Consider the following 27,260-nt stretch of genomic DNA (forward strand, 5'->3'; position numbering starts at 1 on the left):
ATATATGAGGCTCTATAGCTTCAATTCTGCTGGTGGTGGGCATCTCCAAATCGGGCGTTAGGTGGGGCTGGGCGCTGGTTGGTGGAACACGTTACTGGGTATGTACCTAGTGAGACCATCAATCCAGCACTTGACGGCGGGGAGGGGTTCATTTATAAGAGGCGACAGCCCGTACATGTGTTTATTGTGCACCCGTGGACGCCTCAGAAGAACCGTCACCCTGTCCAGGGCGAACCGGCATTGAAATCCAGATATTGCGCCCTCTCGGTAGAGCATTCCATGAGTATTCACCCCGGCTCGAATCCCAATGCCAAGCGTCACGTGTGAATTGGTCCGAGCGTGAGCTTGTTCACACCTCATGCGCTACAGGCCTTCGAGCAACAGCAGTGCAAGTACCACACACTTGCACCTCATCGAAAAGCGCAAATCAATTCTCTTCGGCCATGGCGCCCAGCGACAAGGCCGGAAGGGTCGTCTTCATTGGGAATATTCCCTACGGTAAGTGCCGGAGCCCTCCCCTCCCTTGCCTGCAGCAATCGCAAAATCAGCTCTAACGCGCTGAAAGGAATATCCGAAGAACAGATCGTCGATACACTGAGCCGCGTCGGCCATGTGCTCAACTTCCGCCTCATTCACGACAAGGAAACGGGAAGGCCCAAGGGCTTTGGCTTTGCAGAGTTCGCCGACGGGGACGCGGCAGCCTCCGCCGTGCGAAATCTCAACGACTACGAGATCATGGGGCGTAAACTGAGGGTGGATTGGTCGAATGATAACGGCGATGGCGATTCTGCCCCTACGACATACGCACCGCCTGCGCCTCCAGCGGGCCATCCTGAACCTGCCGCGATCCATCAGCAGTCGACGACGCTTCCACCTCTGCCCCCAGGAACTGATCCGCCCACCGGTCTTACCTGCGCTGATGCCATATCGCGAACTCTCGCCACGCTGCCTCCGGAGCAGCTTCTCGACATCCTCAAACAAATGAAGTCGCTGGTTATGACAGACCCTGCCAAGGCGGTGGAGCTGTTAACTCAGGCGCCCCAGCTAGCCTATGCTCTTTTTCAGGCTTTACTCATTCTGAATCTCGTTGATGCGACTGCGCTTGCACAGGTCATTGAGGCGGCTCCCGGAGGCAGACCCGCTGCGGCCGCACCGCCGGCCGCACCTGTACCGCAACCCCAGCCGGCCTTCCCTGGGTACGCGCCGCAGCCCACTCCGACGCCCTCGATGCTTGCACAGCCGGCATATCCGACTTACGGGCAGCTTCCTCCTATGCATCCCGCGCTCGCCAGCGCCACACCCGAACAGCGGCAACAGTACTTGCAACTGAAATACCTAACCATGGACCAAATCAATGCGCTTGAACCCGTGGCAAGGCAACAGATCCTAGAGCTGCGGGCGAATATAGAAGCATTGGAGAAAGCCGGTTACAAGTTCTAGGCGCATGAAAATCCAGGAGTGGGATTGATCAGGCGTTTCGGGTTCTGGATATGTACGTGATACCACACATCTGCGTTCTAGGGAGGGAAGATTCACGGTTCCCAAAGTTACTATGTGGCTATAATTTGGCGCTTGAATGAGGATGCAAGGTTAGCATTTTAAAATGGACGTCAGTGTACTAATAGCAGACAAACTGTGGGGGTTCAAGGAATATGCCAGTATTTTGGTGGCGGAAATGCCACCCAGCGGGGTGCTCTAAAAGGCCTATATCTAGCTTCGCGTAACTATGGTGTAGATCAAACAGAACCTCAACATCATCGCATTATTCCAACGCTGCATGTAGTGAATCCATATCGAACTGCCACGATGGCCCTCAGGTTGATGGTGGGTTGCGCAAATGATTGCTCCTTCCGAGGTCAGCGCTCATTGGGTCAATCTGGGGGGGCTGGCGCTGGCAGGCGATCCTGGATGGCTTGCTCCACCACCCCGGCGAGCGCTTCAGCTCAGATGCTCCCACGCCTCACGTTTGCCCATCATTTCCCACAGATAGACCGGCGCGAAGAGCCTTCAGCGCGTTTCCTTTGATTTGCGGAATTGCAAGCGACTGCTTTCTTCATCGCCTGTGTACTGTACAGTAACGACATGACGAAGTGACGATTCCCTCCGCGATATTTACCCAAGCATCCACCTCCGCCGGTCTTGCGATACTTTCGCACATAGATAATTTTCGAGTCTGCACGGCACCACCGAGGGCTCCTGCTCCGCGTCCAACATGTGGAGCAGGTTCACTGGGAAGAGCGAAAGCTCATCCAGAGACGACCGCCGCAGGGACGAGTCGTCCAGCACGCGTCCAAAACGCGCCGAATCCATAGTCTCCTCTAACTCCTCCCGAAAGCCCACCCGCAGTGGCAGCGAACCGCGCCCAGGAACCTCCTCGTCTCGGAAATCGTACCCTCCAGCTCCCTCCTCGGTGGCGTCTTCCTATGCCACGGCGCGCGACGGCGCATCAGACTATACTGCGGCTAGCGGTACGCGCGACCGTGACCGCCGTCCTCGAGATACCAACGACGACTTGTACTACGACTCGAGGGGTGATCGCCGCGCTCGTGGGGGAGACGAGCGTGGGTCGACTTACGATTCGATATCATCCGTCAGAGAAAGGTCTCGCAGCAGAGACCGTAACAGTAAGAAGAAAGAGAAGGACAAACGCGAACGTAAAGGAAGAAGTCGCTCGGAGCGGTCAGCCAGCATGTCCCAAGTCGGTGGCTATCGTGGAGAGGTCGTGAACGAACCAGAACCTCCCCGCAGATCCTTCAGCGGCCAAATCAATAGCGAAGGTTTCTCTCAATTCCCTGGACAGGTTGGAGCTTCCATGATGTCTGGCGCATTACCAGTTGGAACCGCTCCTCCAGCTATGGATCCTCATATTTCGAACCAGTTCCCCGGTCAAGACCCTGTGCAATATACCCCACCCGTCGTTCCTGCATTCACTCACACCAGCTCGTTTGGCGCCGCGGCGGAGTACTATCAGGATCAAGGGCAGAGTGTTTTGACTCAGCCTGGTGTCCGCCCACAGCCGCCTTCCGTGATCATGCCTACTGACACTCCCCATCTTACCTCTGCGTCTGCGACCTTTAACCCTGTTCAAGACACTGGATCTGGCTCCGCTGCTGAATTCTACGGTGGCGGTACCGCAGAAGTGGCCCCAACAAAACCTCCAAGACCAGACATGCCTGGCTCTTTACCCAGTGAACCCTCTGCGCCCCCAAAGCCGCCACGGCCCAGCTCCGGCGTCTCTGGCAATCATGGCACATTCAACTCTGCGGCCGCCTTGGCAGGCGGCGCTGCGTTAGGTTATGCACTCGGTCATGGTTCTTCAACGCCGAACCCGGCCAACCAATATCCTTCGGGATATGGTACCAGTTACGCGGGATCAGCCCCATATCCACAGCATTCTGGCGACAGCGTCTCCATCGCGGCTACAGGTGACAGCCAAGTCCCTACCTACTCTGAAGCGATGGACGAGAATCCTCCTCCGAAACCTCCACGGCCTGGTAAACCGGGGAAACAGTCATCCGAGTCTTCTCATGCAGGACTCTATGCAGCCGGGGCCGCTGGGCTGACGGCATATGGCTTACATCACCATCATTCGCATCATCAACATTCACCTATGCCAGGTGCTTTTCCTGGCGACCCTCATGCGGCTAACGGCTCTTCTTCTAGCCCCTTTGTTTCCGGTGGCATGGTGCAGATGCGCGAGCAAAAGGGACCGGTGACTAAGCTTGTTGAATGGTGGAAGGACTATGAAGATGTACGCAAGATGGAAGAATATACCGAGTACATCGGTGTTTGCCGCGGTTGTTTCGATCCCCGTTCTTCGCCCATGGATGCTCCTCGAAAGCACCACTACGGCCGGAAGCGATCTGGCGAGTTCCGTCGTTCGGGCATAGAGAAGCAGTCACGCTATGGCCTGTCCGAGAAAACGTCACGTCAATCCTTATCAGGAGATGACAAGCGGAAAAGTAGTAGCAAAGGCTGGCTTGCGGCTGGCCTGGGCGGAGTTGGTTTAGCTGCTGCCGGAAAAGCTCTCTTGAGTCAGAGCCGCAACGATTTTGACGATACCTATAGCATAAAGTCTGGACGGGAGGCTCGTTCATCCGCATCACGAAGAAGCCGCAGCCGCTCCCGGGAGCGCAAGCGGTACTCTTCTAGCAGATATGAAAATCGCATGAGAAGCCGTTCAAGGGACCGAATGTCGTCGCTGTCCATTGGCGTCACTGGCGGCGGCAAGAAATACAAGGATGTTAGGCATCGGTCCCACTCGCGGTCACAGTCTAGCTCATCAGATGGGAGATCAGGAATTTTGGGCGCGGCTGTAGGAGCGGGTTTGGCAGCATCCGCAGTCAGTGCTTCCCGCAAGAAGCACCGGACCCGCAGCCGTTCCGCCTCTCCCAAGAAGGCCTTTGTACACCACCGACGCGATTCGAGCGATAATGAAGGCCGTCATTCTAAGCCGCACCATTCAGTCAAGCACAAGCCATCTCGAAGTTCCATTGCTTCAGGATCCTTTATCGATATCTCGCAGAACCAGAAGCCGCAGTCAGGAATCCTTGCAGGTTTCTTCAGTGCTCCTCCTCCCAAGGAGAAGAGACGACGCAAGCCATCCTCCCATTCCAAGAAGAAGAAGGGCTTCTTCCACTTCGGTAATTCCTCCTCGTCATCTTCGGATTCGGGACTTGCCTTCGGCGCTGGCTATGTCAAGCCTCGAAAGCGACCTCAGAGAAAAACGTCCGACGAGAAGTTGAATGCCACGCTGATTGGCTTGGGGGCAACCATGACTGCCATTGGTGTGACTCAAGCCGGGCGTTCGAGACATGGCAAGAGCCGGGTTGAACTTGTAGCCGCCCGTGAGAACAGCAAACGACGAGACGGGCGCCGAAGTTCTCGACGCACATCACGAAGTTCCAGCGATGAAGATGACGGTTGGGAGTCCCTCCCAGAAGATGATACGTCCAGTTCGGCCAGCGTGAGTTCCGGGTTGGCCTACGGTGACTACGACTGGAAGAGCGGAAAGAGCACCGAATCGTTAGTGTCGAATAGCTCAGGTACCAGCAAATGGGGATGGCGTTGGGGCAGTAAGAAACAGAAGAAGAAACCATCATCCGACAGCCTTCACAAAGCTGCGGCAAATACATCACACATTGCTCCAGCTATCGCCGGTGCCGCTGCAGGAGCCGGACTTGCAGCCAGCATCAGTCGACATGACAGTAGCGCGAGTAGCGCGCCCACTCTTCAGTCGGTATATCCTGTGCAGACCGATGCAACGACCTTCGATGCCAGACGAACGAGTTCCGTCCCGACGCCTCAGCCATTTGTTACTTCACGCCCAGATGACATTAGTATCCAGCACCCGCAACCGGTGCATCAAGTCCCCGGCGCTATCTATACCACGCAAGCTCCGCCACAGCCCGGATACGTTGCTCCTACGGGCCCACCCGTGTTCTCCAGTGCCCCACCTCAATCTTCGTACCCCCCTTTGTATCAGGCAGGCTTCGTTGAATCCTCTCATCAAACCGCTCCCCCTCCTCTCCCACGGCGCAGCAACTCTTCGCCCGTCCAATCATCCTCTTGGAAGCGGAATGCCGCCATCGCGGCAGGTTCTGCTGCCCTCGGAGCGGCCGCCATATCTGCTTCTAAAAGCAGAGACCGCCAATCCATCGACCCTCCCAGCAACGTCCGATTCGAGCTCACTGAGGAGCAGGCTAGACGAGAAGCCCGTGAGGAGAAGAAGCTTCGCGATCGAGAAGACAATGCAGATCGCCGTCGCTCTGAGCGAGAGCGACGCGAGGAAGAAGCTCGTCGGGATGATGAGGAGCGCCGCCGTCGAGAGAGACACGAGCGAGAGGAGCAAGCTCGTAGGTATGAGGCGGAGCGCCGTCAGGAGCAGGAGCGTCGAGAGATGGAGGCTCGGAGGTCTGCTGAAGTGGAACGAGTAGCCAGGATCGAGGCTGAGGAAGCTGCTCGTCGTCGGCGAGAAGAGGAAGCTCGCAGGTATGAAGCGGAGCGGATAGCCAGGATTGAGGCTGAGGAAGCTGCTCGTCGTCGGCGTGAAGAGGAGGCTCGCAAGTCCGAAGCGGAACGCCAGGCAAGGATTCAGGCCGAGCAGTACGAGGCTGACCGTCGTCGTGAACGCGCTGAGCAAGCTGCTCGGGAAGCTAGGGAAGCTGACGAGCAAAGGCGCCGCGAGGGGGAAGCGCGCGTTGAAGCTCAGCGGAAGATCGATATAGAACGTGAGCTTGAGCAGATGCGGATTGAACGGCGTGAGGCTGAGCGCCGCGAAGCTGAAATTCAGGAAGATATGAAACGCCGCCACTTTGGGAACGGAGACTCGCCGCGACATCTAGAGCATCAGGCCACGGGATCCTCGGTTGCAAGCGACGTCCGGCGCAAAGAGCACGAACTTGAGGAACGAGAGAAGGATATTGTTCATCCCAGCACATGGCGCGACACAGCAGCGGTAGCTTCCGCAGCAGCAGCGGCAGCAGCTATCACAAGCGCGGCAATTTCCTCGTCTCATGACAAAGGTCAGATAGTAACGCCAGTAGCGCCCAGCGTGAAGCACATCGAGCCAAGCCAGATCGCGCAAGACTATGCGGACGAGGAGATATTCGACCCGGAGATGTTCAAGAAGCCCAAAAAGCAGCCTACAGCTCGTGACGTTCTCCAAGATTGGGAAGAGCGGTACAATGCACAGCCCGTATCACAAGCCGACTTCTTCGCACCAAAAGAACTGCTACAAGATTCATCTAACTTCCCGAAGGTCAAGGTCGATCCGAGCGAAGATGCGATCACAACAGTTTATCAGGCTCACGATCCCTTCTCTCATAGCCCCCCACGAGCTCCTCCTTATCCGCCTTCTTACTCGCTAGTTCCTACGAAAGATGGGTATATGTCGACTCCTCCTTGGCCGGTACCGACTCTGAACCTCATTCAGCCTACGCCTCCTGGGAGCAAGGCAAACTCCGTACGCAGTGTCTCTGTGCCTTCGTCTCCAGTGATCGAACCCAAGGAAGAGACCAAGGGCGAACCGAAACAGGACGATGTATTGACTAAAGGCAACAGAGTTAGCTGGGGAGAGAATCGGATCCACAACTACGAGGTGCTGACGCCAGAATCCAACCTGGACCAGTTCATTGCTGGAAGTGCCTCGCAAAGCCACGAGCAATCCCACAACGAAGTTGTGGTTGAAGCTGAGTCTTCAGATGCTGGAAAAACGATCACTTCATATAAGATTGACCGTGATTCCAATGCAACTGGAGTCCCAGAGTTGCCACCCAGCACGCAATTCGTCCCGGATCAGGACGAGACTGAATGGTCTGGCATGATGTCCAAGAAGGCCAGCAAGGAAGAGAAGAAGAAGGCTAAAGCCGCTGCCGCTTCCGCTGCGGCCATCGCTGCGGCTGGTGCGCTCTCTTCAGAGAACAAGGAACAGCCTCCCTCAGAGTCCGCGAAGTCGGAAACACCGCGGGAGCAGTCGGCGGTCCAGACTGATTCATCCCATACAAAGAGTGTCTACAAAGCTCCCTTTTACGAATCGGTATCGGATGTTAGCAGTGTACGCGCATGGCCGGCAGGCGAAAAGGTTATTGACGGAGCCATTACCGCTGAGCCAGAGTCGATCCATATCCCAGGAAGTTTCGATGAGGAAACTCCGGCGGAGAAAGGGGCACAGGATGAGTCTAAGAATGGCAGAGAAAAGCCCAAGAACAACAGCACGGATACCGTCGCCCCCGCTGTGCCTGAGCCTGAGCCTGAGGGTGTAACTACATACACGCCCGTTTCAGCCCACGCATCCGAAACTGTTGAAGAGAGCGCCCCGGAGCCCACGCCCAAATTGAGCAAAAAGCAGAAGAAGAAAGCAAAGGCAGCGGCGAAACCAGCGAGTGGCGATAACTGGGAAAACGCTGAACCCAGTGAACCTGGTGCTTCTGGAGTCGACCGTGAGCTAAAGGACACGCCTTCTACCCCTGCTAAACAGGAATCCCGTTCTGGAGGCGGCATAGCTCTCGCAAAGTCGGAGCCCGCTGATATCGTGAAGGGCGGCATTGCTGGGGGCTTTGCCGGGTTGGTTGCTGCTGCGATGAAGCAGGATTCTGAGTCTTCAGCAGAACGCCAGGCGAAAACTGCTTCCGTTACGAATGGCGGTTCCGCGGCGGAGGATGCAGCGAAGTCGATAGCGACACCTAGCACTGCGTTCAATGACCTGGATGAGCTTGCAGAGGCGAAGACTCCCAAACGCAAAGAAAAGAGACGCAGCGGTCGATGGTCCCCTTCAATAGGGTCACCTCTCAGAGAGGTACAGTATAATGATTATACTGATGTATCAGTTGACCGGTCGCCGGAGAGGAAAGCTGCGGACGAATCGACCAGCCCTTCCTTGGCCCGCGGAAAGCGAGAAGACTCGACAACTGACCTGACCGAGTCGGATGAACGTAAGAATCGTAGTATACAGGACTCTGGTTACTTCGCACCCGGCGACCGCGAAACCATCGAGTCTGTTGATATAGACTCTGCAGAGGAGTTTTTCTCGGCGGGATCCGAAGACCGAGAGGTCCCCAAGAAAAAGAGCAGACGCTCCGACAAGACCGACGATCGCGATAGCCGGTCCGTGATAAGCACTGGCAGCAAAGATGACGACTTCGAGCGCTCGGAAAGACGGCGTCGCCGCAAAGAAGACCAGGCGCGCTCTCCAAGTCCTAGGCGAAGTTACGACCTGGATGACGGCGAAAAGAAGAAGAAACGGCATCGCCGGCGCGAGACAGAAGATGACTGGGATTCTCGATCTGTAGTCTCCGAAGCCCGTTCTGAAGCCAATGGCGAGCAGAGGCGGAGGGAAAAGAAGCGAGAGAGCAGGAACGGCTCGCCTGAAGATAGAGTGCGTTCTTCTGCGGTTTCAGATCCTGGCGATGACTATGAGCGCGAACGGAAATCTTCACGAAGGAAGTCGTCAAGACGGGACGATGATGATGATGCCGCGTCTGTAGTGTCTTCTCTTGCTCGTTACGGCGACGAGCCGAGCTCACGGAGGGATAAAGAGAAGGATAGAAGGTCTAGTGGGTTGTTTGGCCTTTTCAGCAAGTCCAAAGAGACTCTTACGGACAGTCCACGATCGTCGAAGTCGAAGTATGATGATGACGACGACGAGGATCGCAGACATAGGCGAAAAAAGCATCGTGACCGCGGCTCAGACGACGACGACGCCCGTTCCGTGACTTCATCAAGCTCTCGCCGTGAGAAGAGAAGGTCTCGCGACACCGAACAAATCGACGAAGACCAGTCTTTTTTAGGCGATCGGGCAGTGGCAGCCACACCACTGCCCGTAAGTGAGGCACCTCAGAACATTGAGACCTTGCCTCAACCCCAACTGGATAGTGGCATCCCCGGAGATCGGTCCGCATTCCCTCTCCCTACCACCAACGACGACTCTCACATCCCTTCTCACGATCACCGAGACGTCGACCGTCCGACAACGCCTGTCGAGGATAGTCGAGCTCTGCTATCCCGCCTGACGGGCCTGGAACCTTGGCAACTTGAAGCTTTTCCTGATGAATTGCCCCCGCTGCCTCTCACTGCTCCATCTTCCCCAGCGAAGGAAGGCAGCGAGCAGCCGCGTACACCGGCATCCCGCTCTATCCGTTCCCGGAGATCCCCCGCCTCAGCAGGCGTTCACCGCGATCTGACTCTAGATCTCCAACATGCACTAAGCCCAGTGCCCTCCCCTCGAACCCGTCAAGGCAAATCCCCAAGCACGGAATTCAAAAACACCCGGGAGTACCGCCCTCTGTACCTAGTCGAGCGCAACCGCAAGTCCGCCGAGCTAGACGACACTTCAGCTCTACCCGCACTTCCGCCAAGTGGTTCGCCTTCCATAGCATCGTCGGAGCGCGAGACGGAGGATGAATATCAGTCTGCTTTGGAGTCGCCACATCTTACTATTGATGAGAGTGGGGACGATCCGTTTGCGGAGTCTCTGGCGGTCTCTTCGTTAACACATGCGGGTGAAGCAGAGGATATGACGGAGAGTCAGCAGACGACCCCAAAGGCATCGGCGTTTCCGGCGGATGTCTTGCAGGCACTGGAGAGACCTGCAACAATTCCATCCGAACTTCAGACTGCGCTAGAAAGCCTCGGAGATACCGGCGCCCTTTCTACTGACCCTGCCTCAACGACCCGTCAGCCTAGAAGTCCTCTGGCCCCAAGTCCGCCGATTCATGACACGATGATGAGAGAAATCCGTGACATCAATGAGGGAGAACGCCCAAGGCTGCGATCCTCGACTGCACTCCAAGATGCAGCCCTGGGAGCTGTAATAGGTGGTAGTGTGACTGCTGTTGCTACCTCTGCAATGAAAGAGAGGTCTCCCTCGCGTGCTGAACACGAGTCTGGCCTCATGCGCGGCAAGCCTGACACCGAAACGATTGATCTCGCCCCTCAATCTGTATCTCCGCACTTGATCGATGAAGGTGCTCCTTCTTCCCCTGCTCCCGCTCCAGCCTCCACATCCAAGAAGGGCGAGAAAAGAAAGGGCTCAAAAGGCAAGAGCATCAGCATCAGTGCTGAATCGTCTAAACGACTCACAGCAGAGGAACAGCAAACGACTCGAGAACAGGATGCTGAAGCGACGGTGACAAGCCGGTTTGAAGTCTCGCTGCAGCAAGAGCCGCAGCCACTTGAACCAGAGATTCCAGAAATCCCTTCTGAACCGGCTGAACCAGATGAACCAGCTGAGCAAGACTCCAGTCTCCTCCGCCGCGAAAGCAAGGGCAAAGGCAAGAAAAAGAAAGGCAAAGGTAAAAAATCCTCTACATCCGAAGCTACACCTACGCCTACGCCTATCGAGTCCTCCACCGCGCCTCCGCCTCCTCCCACCGAACAGCTTCCCGATAGTCCGATACCCAGCTCTTCTGCGCAGTACATCCCACAGTTTGTAGAGAATGAGGAGGATTGGCCGAAGAATCGCGCAGAGTCCGTAATCACGGACGATGCCACTTTGGTCGGGGACCCGAGTGCGGCAAGCTTGTACGAGGGGAGCCCGGAGGTAGATGTCAAGGAGATGAGGAGGAGGAAGCTGTGGGATGCGACCGCGCCGGGTGGGCAGGAAGACACGGAGGTTAGAAGGGCGGTTTTTGACGAGGCGTCGCCTGCGGTCTTGAAAGATCTGCTGCCACCAGTGCTAGGTGGAAAATTAGGTGGGCTGCCAGCAGGGGAGAAGGGTGATGGTGTCCCTTCGACGCTGCCTAAACTTGGCTTTGAGGAGCGGCAAGTATTTCCCGAGCCAGCAGACAATGAGCCAGCTCCCCAGGAGAGTGTCGAAGACACGCCCAAGAGCAAGGGAGGAAAACGAGGGAAAAAGAGCAAGCGTGCTGGTCCGCAACTGAAGCCGGAGTCTCCGGCCGAGCAACCGATAGCATCTCCCGCAGAACAAGCATCCAGCCAAGGAGACCAACTCAACACCGAAACCGGGATACTCAAAGAAGAAGGGAATAAGGCTATTACCCCAGCTCCCGCAACACTTTCATCAGGCATAGACAAACATAGTGTGCAACCTTCGCTCTTTGATGCAGGCGAGGCAGCAAAGTACCTTGATCTTTCCTCCGATGTGGGATTGGAAGAGGAACAGCCCTCTTCTTCGGCAGTTATTGAAGATAGGCAAACTGCGGGTGCGCCAGCTGTGGATGTCATGCAATTCCTTGTCCAAGACACTCCTTCACGGCCTACGTCTCCTGCACCGCGGGAAGTAGGCGAGACTGAGGCCGAGAAGGAACCTACCGCCAGTGCTGTCGCCGAAGCCACTGGACCTATCGAATCCCGCGCTGAAGTCGCCGCCGAGCCGGAATCAAATCTTGCCACCTCTACCCAGGAAGACGGTCTCCCACCTATAACAAAATCCGCATTTCCTACCGGATCCCATACTACTCCCACCCTTCAGGAACCGCTCACAGCGGCCGAAGTAATTCCCTCCGCTTCCGCTACCAAAGAAATCACCAGTGTCGCGCAGGAAAACGAAAAGCCAACAGAGCCCAAACCCGCACCGAGTGTGGCTTCGTCATGGGGATCCAGTCTTCTCGGTGCTTTTGGCTGGGGGAGGAAGAAAGAGAAGGTTCAAGGGCCTGCTGTTGCTGCGCCGGTGGATGAAGCTACACCTGTCCTAGTTTCTGAACCTGAACCTCAACTTGCGGCCGAGGAATCAAAGCAGGGAGATGTTTTGGGGGAGACATTGACTCCTGGGGCTGTTCCGACCTCTGCTGAGGAACAGGTGATGCAGGTGGAGGAAAAGGCACAGGTGGAAGGGGTAAGGGATTTGGAGGGTAGCTTGAAGGAGGATGAGACCGTTGAGCAGGTACCTGAAAGCTCTGGAGCTGAACCCGGTGGACCTGCCACTGAACCAACGGCCCTGCAGCAGCCCGAACGAGAACTTTCTAACGATCAGGTCATTGCAGGTACGGGTCCAGCGCTTGGTCCTGAAGAGCAAGGCCCCGCAGACGTCACGGGTGTAGTCGATGATGTCAGCGCTACTGAACCTCCTGCAAACTTGTCCGCAGAAACGTCACAAGTGTATTCCGAAGCTATCGATTCTACCACTTCTGCAGATGTTGACCGGTCGGACTCGCCAGCTGCCGAGGACGTGGAAGCAGTTTCCGTTTCCAAGAAGGGCAGAAAGAAGAAGGGGAGGAAAGGGAAGGGTAAGGAGGTTGAATCCTCGCCAGCTGAGCCCACTGAGTCCGTAGACTCAGCTCAAGGGCTTGGAGCTGTTTTGGCTGGACCTGCAGCCGCACCCGAGGAAGAAGGCGTTGCGCCTAGTAAGGAAGAAGCAACCGACTCCACAGAGTTCCTCTCTCCCTCTCAACCTGCTACACTGGAGGCACACTCACCTTTTCAGGACGAATCGAAAGAGGTGCAGGATAGCGAAGTACCCGGCGCTGTTACCGTAGCGCCGCCTACGCCAAAGAAAGATAAGAGGAAACGGAAGGCGAAGAAGGACAAGGCAGTTGCCGGAAGCGAAGCATCTGGACTCCCTTCATCCGATCTGCCTGTGGACCTGGCCGTTGAAAATGCAATGCTGGAAGCTGCGGGGGTGGCTTTGCCGGAGAGTGATGATGACGATCTGGTTGATAGGGAAGAGGTTGATGCTGCAGGTGTTGCGTTGCCGGAGGGTGATGACGCCGACTTAGTTGAAGCTGAGGTTGAGCCTGTGGACGTTGCGTTGCCTGGAACCGATGACGCCGAGCTGATTGAACTTGAGGAGGTTGGACCTGTGGATGTTGCGTTACCGGAGAGTGATGACATCCATTTCGTCGAAGCTGAGGATGCCTCTGCCACAGAGCGTGACCCGACCGCAGATGCCTCGCAAACTGCTCTACCTCACCCTGAGGATGTTCCTCTGCCGGACACAGATGATGTGGATTTTGCCGAGCCACAAAGCGTGGACTTGCCTGCTCCGGAGACTTCCGCGGCGTCATACCATGCAGACCTCCCTGCTACTGTACTCGGAACTCCAGCACCGCTTGAACCTCAAGAAAATCTTCAAATTCATGCCAACACGGCTACTCGCGAGGCCAAGTCCACAGAGGTTGAACCGCAAACTGGCAAAGAGTCATCTAATCAGGAACCCGAAGTCTCAGCTCCTCTGTCGAAAAAGGAGAAGAAGAAAGCTAAGAAGAAGGCAAAGAAGGCGGGTCTCGAGAAGACGGAGCCTGCTGATTCTGCTATCGTCTCTCTCGGAGAGTCGCAAGATCCATCGGTGGCTGAACAGCCTATTAAATCTACAACATCAGTTGGGATTTCCCAGGATCTCGCACTGCTTGCCCAGTCAACTGATGCGCAACCAACCGAATCTCAGGGTACGGAAGGGAGTCAAGAGCATACAATCTCGCTTGAAACTTCTCAGGACCTCGAACCGTTTCCCCGGCCAACTGATGTCCAACCAACCGAATCTCAGGCCGCGGAAGAGACTCAAGGACCTCAGGCAAAGAATGATGAAGTACCCCAACCGGCGCCGTCGATGTCTAGGAAGGAGGGGAAGAAGGCCAAGAAGGGAAAGAAAGCTGCGCTTGCCGAAACTGACGCAGTTAACCCGGCTGTTGAGTCACCCACTGCGAAGGAATTAGAGGCGCCACTGGAGGTAGTAGAGGAGGTCATAGAGCGAAAAATTGGTGTTCAAGACGACGAACTTGTGGCTGGTATACAAGAAGAAGGGCTGGCTGCCGGAGAGAAGCAGCTTCCTGCTAAAGGGGAGGAAGGGGGCCTTTCTGCGAGAGACGAACATCTCCCAGCCAAAGACGAAGATCTTCCAGCTAAAAATGACGTTCCAGCCGAAGTAGCCCTTTCAGCCCAACAAGACCTCCCAGCCACGGAAGACGTCCATGCTAAAGAATACCTGCCAGCCACGGAAGACGCTCCAGTTAAAGGAGCTCTCCCAGACAATGATGGCCTCACGGCAAAAGAAGACCTTCCGATCAAGAATGATCTCCCAGCCAAAGAAGACCTCCCTGCCAGCTGGGCCTCGATGTCCAAGAAAGACAAGAAAAAGGCCAAAAAGGCAAAGAAGGCCAGTTTAGCGAACAGCGCATCTTGTACTCCTTCTGCGACACCAGCTACGCCTGCCGAAGAGGAGAAAGTGGAGCTTGCTGAAAGGTCTCAGGAGCAACCTGCCAATGAGACCGTAGCGGAGACTGCAGCAGAGCCTTCAAAGTCCGAAGAACTTCCCGGAGAGCAGCTCCAAGGTGAGGGCCCCGTTTTGTCGAAACAGCAAAGGAAGAATGCGAAAAAAGGGAGAAAAGGTTCGGCCGTTATTGAGGCGCCGTTTGACGAAGCCATGAGCGAGGTGCAGGCTGGCGATAGTGTTGAAGCTTCTGTCCCTTTGAACAAACCGAGAGCGAGTCTGGAAGGTGAAATTAGCATTGTAAAAGACTCGCAGACGGAGAATGATGCTCTTGGCTCTCTTGCCGGTGCTGAACTTCATGCCGCCGAAGGCATCTCTCAACCTTCAGACGAAGCAGACAAGGCTGCTCGGACTCAAGATGAATCTGAGTCCAACACTGTCGTAACGGACACCGAGGAACGCGCCAGCCCTGATGACGGTTCCGCCATCGCAAAGAAGGAAAACTTGCTCGAGAATCTCTCTTTTCCATCTGGCGAAGCCGAAACCCCCTCTATTAACGAACGGTCCGGCCTACGAAGCGAGGCCCGAGACGTCGCGGCTGAAGAACAAGCGCCGACAGACACCAAGGCGGCAAAGAAGAACAAGAAAAAGAAGAAAAAGAACCGACAATCTGTCGTTGAGGATTCTGCGCCCGCAACCCCGCTGAGCGAGGAGGTTGATTCGCCTTTTCCTGCTGCAGAGACATCGGATGTTCAGCCTGCTGGTGATGCCTTGCCTGAAGAGTCTTTGACAGAACTGGAAAGCAAGAAGGAACAGGAAGTCCAGTCTGAACCGCTCCCAACACAGGCAGCGATTGCAGTCCCACTTGAATCAGATGCGGTTCCCAAGATCTCAGCGCTGAAGACTCCCGTCGAGGCTGAGGAGCCCGCAGCAGAGGAAGCGTTCAGCAAGCCTTCGAAAAAAGACAAGAAGAAGGAGGGAAAGAAAAAACAGTTATCCATCAATGAAGCGACGCCTACCACTCCCGTCCTTGAGACTGTGGTTGCCGACAAACCGCCTACTGAGCCCGCATCTGCCAATGAAGATGCCTCAGCAGAGGCTCCTGCACGTGGTGAAGCTGTCTCTGTTGAACCCACTGAGTCTCCGGTCGAAACTACTCAGGAATTCGTAGCCGAAGTGTCCTCTGAAGCTAAAGACCTTGCGATGAAAGAGCCCGTGGATCCTGTTACGAAAGGAAAAGAGGGTAAGGAGGAAGACCACAAGGCCACGGCTGCGGCCGAGGAGCCTGTGCCTCTTACCACAGAAGAATCTGAGTCTCAAATTGCCGTCGAGGAACCAGCTGCCAACACCCCCATATCTGAAGATGTCCCTCTTGCCAGCATATCTAAAGATGCTGTCCCGTCCGAATCTCAACCAGACCTCCCGGAATCTCTACCCGAGCTACCGCCTCCAACTCCCAGCGAAGGTTCAGTCCTTGCGATGGAAAGTGTTGGAGAACTTGTGAAGGAAGGTAAGAAGCGTAAGAAGGCGAAGAAGCAACAACCGGTTGTCGTCGAAGAGGAGCCTGCCCCTGACACTCAGAGCGCGGAAAATAAACAAGGTGACCCGGAGACGACTGGTCCTGATGCCCTTGAAGAAGATGTGGCTGCGGATAATGATGTTACGCATCCGGAAGCCCTGCCTGAGATCCCACCTGCAGCTCCTGGCGAGGTTCAAGATACGCAAATTGCAATTAGCGACTCGAAGGAGGTTCCGTCTGAAACTACAATGGAGACGACTACCCAGGTGCAAGACTCGCCGGTTCATGAAGTCTCTGAACCTTCGAAGAAGGGGAAGAAGAACAAGAACCGCAAGAAAAGACAGTCTTCACTCGAGGCCTCCGCAGCTGAAGTGACGGAGAGTAAACCTAACGAGAAGCCTGATCCAGTCGATATACCCTTGCCAGTGACGCCGGCCGTAGAAGTTCACGCTTCTGAACCTCAAGAATTTACATCAGGTGCGGCAAACGCAGCCTCAGAGCCGGCGGACGAAGCGGCATCGACAAGCGAAGAAGCACCTACGGCATTGTCTGATGCGGTCGAATCACCCTTACCTCCAACTCCAGCAGAAGATATCCCTACAATAACAGATCCTCAGGGGTCTGGCGCAGATACAATCGAGGCGCCTACAAAAAAGGGCAAGAAGAAGAAAAAAGCCAAGAACCGGCAGTCCCTTCTCGACCAACCCACCGCTGATGTTTCTGCCACTTCTACCGAGCCTGAGGCGCGACCAGCTGATCTTGTCGATAATCGCAGTCAGGTTGACGCTGTCGAGGTTGCTGTTCCTGTCACCCCAGCTGCGGAAGAGGTGCTTATCGAGTCTGAGGCGCCACCAGCAGATTTTCTCGACGATCGCAGTCAGGTAGAACCTGTCGGGGTCGCTTTACCGCCCACAGCTGCGGAGGAGGCGCCTATCGAGCCTAACCTAACCGGAGCTCCAGACATGCGGGAATTGCCAGTGAAAGCTCCTGAGCCACCGATCGCAGCAGCTGTTGTTGAAGAAGAGAAAGCCATTGACGGAGATGACCTTGACGGAGATGACCTTGATGTTTCTACTTCCTCAAAGAAAGAGAAAAAAAGCAAAGACGCAAAAAGACAACCTGCCTCTGAGGAATCACCCCTAGTGCTGAGTGCACCAGAAGCTGAATCGGATGTCGCGCCCAAGACAGCGGAAGAGGCATCTGCGGAACTTGTTGAGGTAGTTGCTCCCGGCGAAGCCGCCGAAGAAATCACATCTCAGAGCATCCGTGAGGAGTCACCTACAAAAACCGATGCGGAGCGCGATGGGCAATCAAAGCAGTTGGAGGCTGGTTCTCAGCCCGTCGAGAGCAATGCCGAGCCTATTGCAGTTGGGCCGGGAACTCCTACAATTACCAGAGAATCTAGTTTAGAGACAGAGCCCTCCGAAACATTGCCGCTGCAAGAGCCGAAGCCGCTTCCAGAAGAAAACGACATTTCCACTTCTACATCGAAAAAGAATAAGAGGAAAAAGAAGAAAGACAAGAAGCAATCTGGAACAGCTACTCCGGCTGAAGAGAACGTTTCCGAGGCTGTAGGCTCTGAGCAATTGTCGGAGCCGATTGGAACTGTACACCCACCGACTCCTCCTCCTGCGGATGTGCGGTCACCAGTACAGGAGATCGTACCTGACGTCGTTGCACCCGAGGAACACGCATCATCTTCTCTAGATACCCAGCCAACAACCGTCCTGGAGGAAGTTGCGCCTGTCGAACCGGAAATCACCCCGCTCCTGTCTAAGAAGGACAGGAAAAAGGCCAAGAAAAAGGGCAAGCAATCCGGGACGGCGACTCCAGCTGAGCAAGTCGTGCCTGAGGTCAAAGCGGAGGATGTGATCTCTGAAGAGCATGCAACGGAGGCCGTTCCTGAGTTGGGAGCAGATGTGGGCACCCCCGAGATTCAAACAAAGGATGTGGTTCCTGAGATTCCGGAAGTAAAGCCAGCAGATGATTCCCTTCAAACATCAGCCTCTCCTTCACTCGAAGCTCAACCTGCACCGACAACAGTAGAGGCCGAACTGGCTACGCCTGCTGAAGAAGCTGCCCCTGCTGAGAAAGCTGGCCCTGCTGAGAAACCTGCACCCGTGCAGGAACCCGCACCTGTCGAAGATGGACGGGCTACCGGAACGTCTAAGAAGGCAAAGAAGAAAGCTAAGAAGGCAAGAGGGAAGCAATCTGGGACTGCTACTCCGGTCTCCGAAAAAGAACCTGAAGGTTCCACCCTAAACGAGATTGCGGAAAAGTCAGTTGTCGAATCAGTCGAGTCGGCCGAAACTGGCGCAGCTGTAGAGGAAGAAAAGCCAGTTGTTCAAGATCCAGTGCCGGCAGACGCGGCAGCCGAAGTATCCGTGGACTCCAGCAGCAAAGACCAAGGATCGCCTCCGAACGAGGCGCATCACGATCATGCCTCTGTAGAGGGAGTTCCCCCGACCGAGCTCGAACCCATTATGCACCTCGAGGATATCACCTCAAGCAAAGATACCGAAGACGGTCAGAAGCCTAAGCTCGACAGGAAGCTCAGCAAGAAGGAAAAGAGGGCTCAGAAAAAGCAGGCCACCGCAGTTGCTTCTGAGGATGCGGTATCGGGGCCTGCAGCGGAAAGTTCGGTCGATGCGCCTCCGTCGCTCGAAGAGCCGCCTTCTCAGGATGTTGAGACCAGTGTAGAGGCGTTGAAAGGCGACAATATTGCTAAAGAGCAGGCCCAAATAGCTCTAGAGGATATCGCCGTCTCTGAACCATCTGCGGCTGTTAAAGTCCCTAGTGAAGAGCTACTCGTTGAAGAGGCTCCACTTGGAGACGAGTCGTCATCAACTCCCACCTCTAAGAAATCATCGAAAGACAAGAAGAGGAAAAAGACCAAAACCCGGGCTGGTTTGGTTACGCAGTCTCAAGATACAAATGTGAAACCTATTGAGACTCCCGTAGAAGAGATACCTCCTCCCATAGAGGCAGCCGGATCCCTCGAGTCAAGTGAACAAGTGGCTGAGGTCGTCGCTACTCCTGCCCAGCCGGTAGACGCGGATTTCACAGCTGACGAACCTACCGATGTGCTCCTTCCAGAACAAAGCAAGACCGCCGTAACAGAAGCTGAACCACAGACAGGCGCAGACTTCAAGTCCGCTGAAGATGCTCCCCAATTGACAACGCAACAAGAGTCCAAGCCCCTACTAGAGACTGCAGCACTCGTCAATGAAGAGGTCAAAATCGAAGAGTCTGAACCGTCCAGCAAGAAACTGTCCAAGAAGGCAAAGAGAGCCGCAGCGAAGAAAGCCAAAGCTAGTGAGAAGGATGGGTCTACTCCCACTGCTACACCTGACGAAACCGCCTTGCCAACCCCAATACAACCCCAAGAGACCGTTGTAGCTCCAGTTTCTCCGGAGCCTTCGGAGAAGGCACCCGTCCCTGAGTCCACTGATATCCCTGCTCTCGAGTCTGCTGATATCCCTGCTCCTGAGCCTGCTGAAGTCGCTGCTCCTGAGTCCACTGAAGTAATCGCTACTGAGCATGCCGAAGTTCCCGCTCCTGAGTCCGCTGGCGTCCCTGTTCCTGAATCCGCTGAACTCCTTGCTCCTGAGTTCTCCAAAGTAAATGCGCCTGAATCCACAGAATTGGTTGCCGAAGGAATCTTGACCACGGATTCCGCCCAGCCCGAGTCGAAACCGGAGGAAGATGTATCCGGAACCAAGAAATCTAAGAAAGACAAAAAGAAAAAGAATAAGAAGAGTGCTTCGACCTCTGGGACGGCTACGCCTATCGTCGAAAAAGAACCTGAAAGCATTGTGGAGCCCTCAAGGGTTGAGGATGACAAAGCTCTCGAGGTCACTGCCGATACGAGTCCTGTCGATGATGGTGCTCGTAATATTGCGCTTCAAGATGCCTCAGACACGACGCCCGAATTGCATCCTGCTGTTGTCCCTGAAGGCGACACCTCAACGCCTCATACAGTAGATGAAATGGCTGGGACGTCAACAGAGCCGCCGCATACCTCTCCAGATCTGGCCTCTATCCCTGAGCAAGTGCAGAACGAAGACCTATCCGTACCTAAAGAGGAGATCTCAGCCCCTTCACCCTCTAAGAAAAGCAAGAAAAAGAAGCTTAAGAAGGGAAAGGGGAGCGATGATGTAGATGAGGAACCTTCAACCCCGGTCGAACATAGTTCGAGAGAAGCTCAGCCGACGTTATCTGCAGATACTCTGGATGTCAAGGTTAAGGAAACAGATCCAACTGCCACGTCTGCTGACCTTCCGATCCCGTCCCATACACCACTCGAGCAGACCGCTTCTCCAACGCACCCTGAAGAACCTCTCCCAGCCCCAGAAGGCCAGCCACCAATCGCCGACCCCCAAGATCTTTCACCTTCCCTTAAAGCCCTGCATGACGAACTTGCCGACTTCAAAGCACGATCAGAAGCGCTAGACCTAGCTTTGAATGAGCCAGATGCCGCGCCAGAGTCTTCGGCGACGCCATCTTTTTCAAGCTTTTTTGACATTGTCGGCAAGCTCACCAAAAAGGAGAAGAAGAAAGGGAAGAAGGGGAAAGGCACATCGGTCGAAATCTCCGAACCCGTGACACCTACGGTGGAAGAAGAAAGCGTGCTTACCGCCGAGGAGAAGCTACCGGCAATTACTTCGCATGATGCTGATCCAGCTATGAACTCGTCCGCAGATCTCGGGAGCGATCCACTTGACATTGTGGCACCTACTGATGTCGCTTCCGCCGAAGCCCCTTCTGAACACGTTGCTCAACCTGAAGCAGAACAGCAGCCTGCTGTAGAAGACGCCCCTGCTCCAAAGCCCAGCAAAAAAGAGAAGAGGAAGAAGAAAAAGGCTGGGCTAGAATCCCCCGCTGTGCAAGAGGAGACAGAAACTCCAACCAGTTCAGCGAGTAATGAAGAGCCTGCGATTGCGCAAGAAGAGCAGGAGAGCATTGCTGAGCGTCAAGTGGAAGAGGCTGCCGTGGAACAGGCTTCCCTGGAAGAACCAGTGGCAAAAGAACATGCAGTTGCAGATACTCCAGAGGAAGCACCACTTGCAGAGACGTCTCTCGAACCGACTGCAGAAGAGTCTAGCATTCAAGAGCTAGTCGAGAAGGAAGCGGTGATTGGACAGCCGGACAGTCAAGAACCTTCTTCAGAGCAGCTAATGGCCCCGGAATCACCAAAGGTAGAGCTGGGTGATACAGACAACACGATTCCCTCCCGCAAATTGAGCAAGAAGGACAGGAAGAAGAAGAAGGGCAAAGCAGCAGCCTTGAGTGTGGACGAGCCCGTTTTGGAGAGGCAGGCTGAGCACCATGGCCATGAAGGGGGCGCTGAGGAAGTTAAGGCGGAACAGAATGCTGTTGAAGAGCCTGTACTTAGTGAAAAACCCGTGGCTGTTGAGGAGTCAGGTTCCACTGGACTGTCAGGCGAGAGGTCAACTGGTCTTGAAGAGCCCGCCGTTATCGAGTCGCCAGGAGTTGTCGAAGAGCCAGCAATTGTCGAAAAGCCCGCGGTCGCCGAAGAGGCAGTTTTGGAAGAGCCTCCAGTCTTGACCACGAAATCAAGCAAGAAATCAAGTAAGAGGGACAAGAAGAAGGCGAAGGCCGCAGCAGCAGCAGCTCTATCTGAACCTTCTTCAAAGGTTGATCGTCAAGCCATTGAAGAAACATCTCTTGAGAAAACTGCTACGGTGGTGGAAGCCTCTGTTGTTGAAGAGGCTGTCGCTGTCGAAGAAGCTCCTGCTGTTGAAGGAGCTGCTGCTGTCGAAGAGACCGCTGCTCTGGTTGACGCTTCTAACATCGCAGAGGCTCCTGCTCTCGAAGAGCCGCCTGCTGTCGAAAAAGCGCCCAATGTCAAAGAATCTGTGGGCGTCGAATTGTCTCCCGCGGTTCTCGCAATCCCAACGGTTGAACAGGCTGTCACGATTGAAGAGCATTCTCCGGCCGCAGAGTCAACTATTGATGCCGAAACTCCTGTCGCCGAGCCAACTACAGTCCAAGAGCCTCCTGCATTCTCGCCTAAACCAAGCGAAAAGGAGGAAAAGGAGCCGACTCTTACTGTCAAAGAAAATCTCGCCGTGGATGAGAGTTCAGTCGAGCAGAGACCAATCATCGAAGAGACTCCCACTGTCGACAAGCCAGTTACTTCTGACGATCCTCCCGCGGATGAGCAAACCCCGATCGATGAACCCCCTACTCTGTCACGCACCACGAACAAGAAGGAGAAGAAAAAATCCAAAGGGGAGGCTAAGGCGCTTGATCATAAAGATATAGGCCGCTCCGAGGCGAAGGAATTGTCTATCGTAGCAGAGAGCGACCTGGCAGAGAACTGCACAGACCAGACCCCCTTGGTTGAGACTTCAGCACCAGAAACCCAGACGGTGGACACTTCCATAGCGAACACTCCTGCGGCGGATATTTCTCCCGTTGAGACTCCCTTGGTTGAGACACCTGCTGCTGAGGAGATGTCTCTTCCTCAGGAATCGTCTCCAGTTGAGCCTGCTCCAGTAGTAGAGGAACGTTCTGTCGAAGACCCTCCCGTTCTGTCAAGCAAGGCAAAGAAAAGGGCTAAGAAGAAAGCCAAAGCTGCCGCTTCTGCACAAATCACTTTTACGGAAACCAGTGGACCAGTCGTTCAAGAGAAGTCTCTAATTGGAGAAGCACCAACTATCAAAGAAGCGGAGATACAGGAGGCCCCTGTCGGTGACGAGGCGCTTGTGGTTAAAGAAGCTTCTGTAGCTGAAGAAGTGCCTCCAGTCGATGAAGAGTCTGTGGCTGAACATGCTGTCCAAAACACCGCCGTGGAAGAGCCGACGTTCGAAGGAGCTACCATGCTCTCCAAAACAGCGAGCAAAAAGAACAAGAAGAAAGCAAAGACTGCTGCCCTCGTCCAAGAGGAACCGTCTACTGACCTTGAGCATGATGTTGTGACGCCGGAATATGGTCCAAATGTGCAAGACGAGCCTACCATATCTGAGCCTCAAACGTCCGGAACGGAGACCCCGGTAACCCTGACCCGCAACATGTCGAAGCGAGCAAAGAAGAAAGCGAAGGCTGCGATGTTGAGAAGTCCCGCGCCGGAGGCTGAAGACGAGGAACGTACTCAAGGCGATATCCAAGCGCCATCAGCTGAAGAGGCCACATCGGTCCCTATCACGCCGATTGCAACCGACACCCTAGTTTCAAGCCAAGACGATTCAAACCAAACATCCGAGGGGTTGCAGATCATGGCTGATTCTGCTGAGGAGCGGTTGGTCCCACAACATGTGCCTTCTGAGCTTGATACTGAAGCTACTGCCCAAGAGACCTTCGCTCTTGAGAAAATGGCCGTTGAGGGTGTTGTCGAGGCGGAGCATGCGGACCAACCGGAGCCCGCTAAAATATCTCGCGAAATTAGCAAGAAAGACAGGAAAGCAGAGCAATCGGGTCTTCGCGGTGAACAGCTAACAGAGATATCCTCGGACAAGCAGGATGCCAATAAAACCGGGGACAGTACTCAGTCTACTTCTATTCTTGACGATGTGATGGCCGTGGTGGACACGCCTGCTGTTTCTGAGGCAGAACCTGTGGCCACTCTGACTGCCGAAGTCGTGCCTGATCGTACACACGGCGAAACCCAGGAAAGAACGGTCAAAGCTGCTGCAGTTGAGGCGCTGGTGGATGATCCTGCATCTACCACTGCACCTAAAGATACGACGCTCGCAGAAATGCAAGAAGGACCATCGACTAGTGAAGAGACTGCGCCAAAGGTTTCGCCAGGACTTCAAAACCGTCTGGAAACTGAGATTTCGGCTGAAACACTTCAAACAAGCCCAGAGGACGTTGCTCTGCCTCAGGCACACGAAGTAGACATGATCGAGCGGGGGGAAGTACTGCCCGTGCCTATTGAGCAGCCGACTTCCAGAGTGGAGGAAAGGGAGGACCAAGAATCAAGTACTTCTCCACCAGGGGAAGATGAGCAATCAGATGCCCCCGTTCCCTCTCGTAAGGGTAGCAAGAAGGGCAAGAAAAAGAAAGGCAAAGCAGCGGCGTTGAACTGGCCAAAGTCTTCTGCACCAATTGATGAGTCCACTGAGATGTCTGGAACACCCTCGCAACCGAAAGAACAACCTGCAGTTGCAGATGTTGCGTCTAAATTGAGCAAGAATGAGAAGAGAAAGGCCAAGAAAAATGCTGTTGCTCTTGATGAAGGTGTCGGCGAAGCGACAGTGGACGAGGAGGCCATCTCGCAACGGGATGACAAGCATGCAGAGATTGTTTCCGAAGCTGTCGAAAAGCCTTCGCCTGCTGCAGAGCTGGAAACAACAGTTCCCGTTGCTGATGCTGATGCGTCAAAAGAACTCCCCGCACCCGATTCTGCTGAGCAGCGCCGGTTGGAGGGACAATTACAACTTCAAGCCAGCCCCTCAACTCAAACGGAACATGAAGTGGAAGCAGCAACATCCGCAGCAACGGAGAGCAACGAGCAGAAGCACGAGACCAATATCGCGCCTGCTCCGGTCGAAGGGCAAGAACCGGTTGCAGAAACTCCTTTGCCGTCCGTCGAAATAACAACCCAGCAACCCACCATCACTGAGTCCGTTACCAATGATCAGCCAACGGCATATGTGGTTGAGTCCGGCAAGGGACCAGAGGAACCCCTAAAAGGAGACAGTGATATCGGAAACGCGGAGCAATCTGTCCCAGATGAGTTTGCATCCTCAACTTCTTCTGCTTTCCAAGAGAAAGATAATGAATCAAAGCTCACCGGTATCGCTAAGCCAAATCTCGAGGGTTCCAGACCAGACCTTGAACCGGGTGTCGCTGACCAGTCACGTTCCGTGTCTGCTGGTGATACTGCTGTACCTGAACCTTCATCTCTTCCTTCCAGACTCTCATCCATCACAGCACCGCCGACGCTCGCTGCTGAAGTACCCGAGCCAACGGCCACGAAACTGGCTAAGAGGAAGAAGCATAAGTTCGCCGCCCTCTTCGAGCCAGATACGCCACAGAAAGATGAACACCCACCTCGGACATTAAGCTCCAGACCCATTCCATCGAAGCTCTCTTCAAGGGGCCCATCACGAGTTTCATCACCAAGTGTTCCAACAGATCCGTTGTTCCAACAAACTGTTGAAGCTCGGCCTACTGAGAAAGAAAAAGCTGCGACCCCTTTGTTTGACGCCAAAACGGAGGTAGCACAAGAGTCTCGTGCACAAACTCCTCAGCCAGACATTGATTTTGCTGCCACAGTAGCCGCAGGTCTTCAACAGTCCGGCTTTGACTCCAACCTCGTTCTCAATGACCCTTCTTTCTACCGCTCCACATCTCCGCCAAATGCTCACGACTTTAGTGCTGATGAGGATGTCGCGGCCGCCAAACAAGAAGCTTCCAGATCTAAATTCAGCGACTTCGGCCGCAACTCGCCCACGCCGGCATCCCCCAGGAGTACGAGTGCGCCTGCAGTGGAAGAAGACACTGCCTCTCCACAGCTGCCGGAGCCTCCTAGTGGCTTTGATCCTCTGGATATCCTCAATGACCCAGTTTTCGCTAGGCGCAGCTCGCCGCCTGGTGTCCTTGAAGAGGCCGATCCGGAGGAACTCTGGCCATCATCGAAAAAGGGGAAGAAGCTCAAAGGGAAGAAGAAAAGGGCCTCCGTCACTAGCACACCAACTAGAAGCGGCGATGTCGCTGATGTTCCTGTGGACATGGCGCCAATAGAGCAGGATGGCAAACTGAGGGTGGCAAAACATCTTTCCGGTCCCCCAATGGAACAAGATTCTACGGCTGAATCTTCAAGGCCTATCCAGCCAGAGCAAACCCCCGAGGCCATCCCCGCCGCGGAGGAGGACGACTTCCGGGCGACGACCGGAAAGGGAAAGGGTAAGAAGGCAAGGAAAGCCAAGAAGAGGGATTCCTCGGCTCTTGACACTACCGAGACTCCCACTGTTTTGCCTCCTGCTGTTGAGACTCCTACGCAGGAGACTCCGGTGGTTGAGGCGCCTGTGGTTGAGACTCTAGTAGTTGAGCCTCCGGTCATTGAGACAAGCCTACCCGAGACGTTTGCCGCGGATGCGGCCACCACTCGCACGTGCCCTGAGCAGACACTTGAGAGACCCGCACTTGCGCTGCCTGGTAGCTCTGAACTTTCTGCACCTGTGCCTGCGCAGCAGGAAGATCAGCCAACGTCCGTCCCAGACTTGGAAGCTCGTGAGGATACCTGGAATGAGCCATCGAGAAAGAAGGAGAAGAAGGGCAAAGGCAAGTCGAAGCGTTCGGACACATTGGAGCAAGCTGTGTATCCGAAAACAGCTTCAGGTACAGTCGCTCCTCTGGCTGAAAACAACAAGGTGAGGGAAATGATCCTCACGGGAGAGGTGGGTGAACAGAAGGCAACAACCGAACGCTTTGCTTCTGTATCGTTAAACGAGGATGGCAAGACGGGAAAAAAGAGCGAGTCAGGTTTAGACGTTCTCGCTGCCGCTGGAGCAGCAGCTCTTGCATCTGCGGCGCTGGATAGTGTCAAGAAGCATACGGACGAGGAGGTGGATCCACCTATCGGAGATCTCGATGACACCACAGAGTTTCCTCCGACGTTTGAAGAGGAGCCGAAGTCATTTGGCAGTGTAGACAGTTCTGGGTACCCGTTCCCTAGGGTGGAGAGTCCTAGCAAGGGGCAGGCGATAGCTGGACAAGGCTTGGACGTGGAAGATGTGGAAACGCATGCAGTTCAAGGACGCGGGAAATTAGATGAGGCGCGAAGAGGCGAGGAGGAAATTTCGAAACTGGACAATGGCAATGAAACAGACGAAAAAAAGGGAATGGCGGAGGGAGGAGTACTTGCTGATGGAGAAAGAGCGGACCCGCCAGGGCATGCGGGATCAAGAGATGTGGTACAAGACATCGACATCCACGTGTCACAAGCGGCTGCACCTGAGCCGCATGTCAAACAAGAAGGATCCTTCGCTATCCCCAACTCAGCACCACGGGGATTCAATAGTGTGTCTGTGGAGGAAGGGTCGTCAGCCAAAAAGCCTAGCATCATCATCTCGCCAAACACCAGAGTTGCCAAGAGACGAGACCATCCCGTAACGACGCCTGAGGAACAGCCAGAGGAGAAGCGTCTACATGTTCTGGAGCCTGTAT

At 54.8% G+C, this 27,260-nt stretch overlaps 2 protein-coding genes across 2 annotated transcripts; both read left to right on the forward strand.

Moving 5' to 3' along the window:
- Positions 1 to 177: 177 nt before the first annotated feature.
- Positions 178 to 1,758, forward strand: EI97DRAFT_471247 (uncharacterized protein). The gene is made up of 2 exons (XM_033801824.1): positions 178 to 498; positions 566 to 1,758. The coding sequence occupies exons 1-2, from the start codon at positions 444 to 446 to the stop codon at positions 1,438 to 1,440; spliced, it is 930 nt and encodes a 309-aa protein (XP_033648912.1). The 5' UTR covers positions 178 to 443; the 3' UTR covers positions 1,441 to 1,758.
- Positions 1,759 to 18,094: 16,336 nt separating this feature from the next.
- EI97DRAFT_364690 (uncharacterized protein) lies at positions 18,095 to 22,744 on the forward strand (the record flags this gene model as incomplete). Its single annotated transcript, XM_033795007.1, has 4 exons — positions 18,095 to 18,259; positions 18,401 to 18,499; positions 19,424 to 19,693; positions 22,493 to 22,744. Coding segments are annotated over 4 exons (786 nt in total), but the record flags the coding sequence as incomplete, so codon positions are not given.
- Between the last annotated feature and the right edge of the window lie 4,516 nt (positions 22,745 to 27,260).

Source organism: Westerdykella ornata, assembly GCF_010094085.1.
Source record: "Westerdykella ornata strain CBS 379.55 unplaced genomic scaffold EI97scaffold_62, whole genome shotgun sequence".
NCBI lineage: Eukaryota > Fungi > Ascomycota > Dothideomycetes > Pleosporales > Sporormiaceae > Westerdykella > Westerdykella ornata.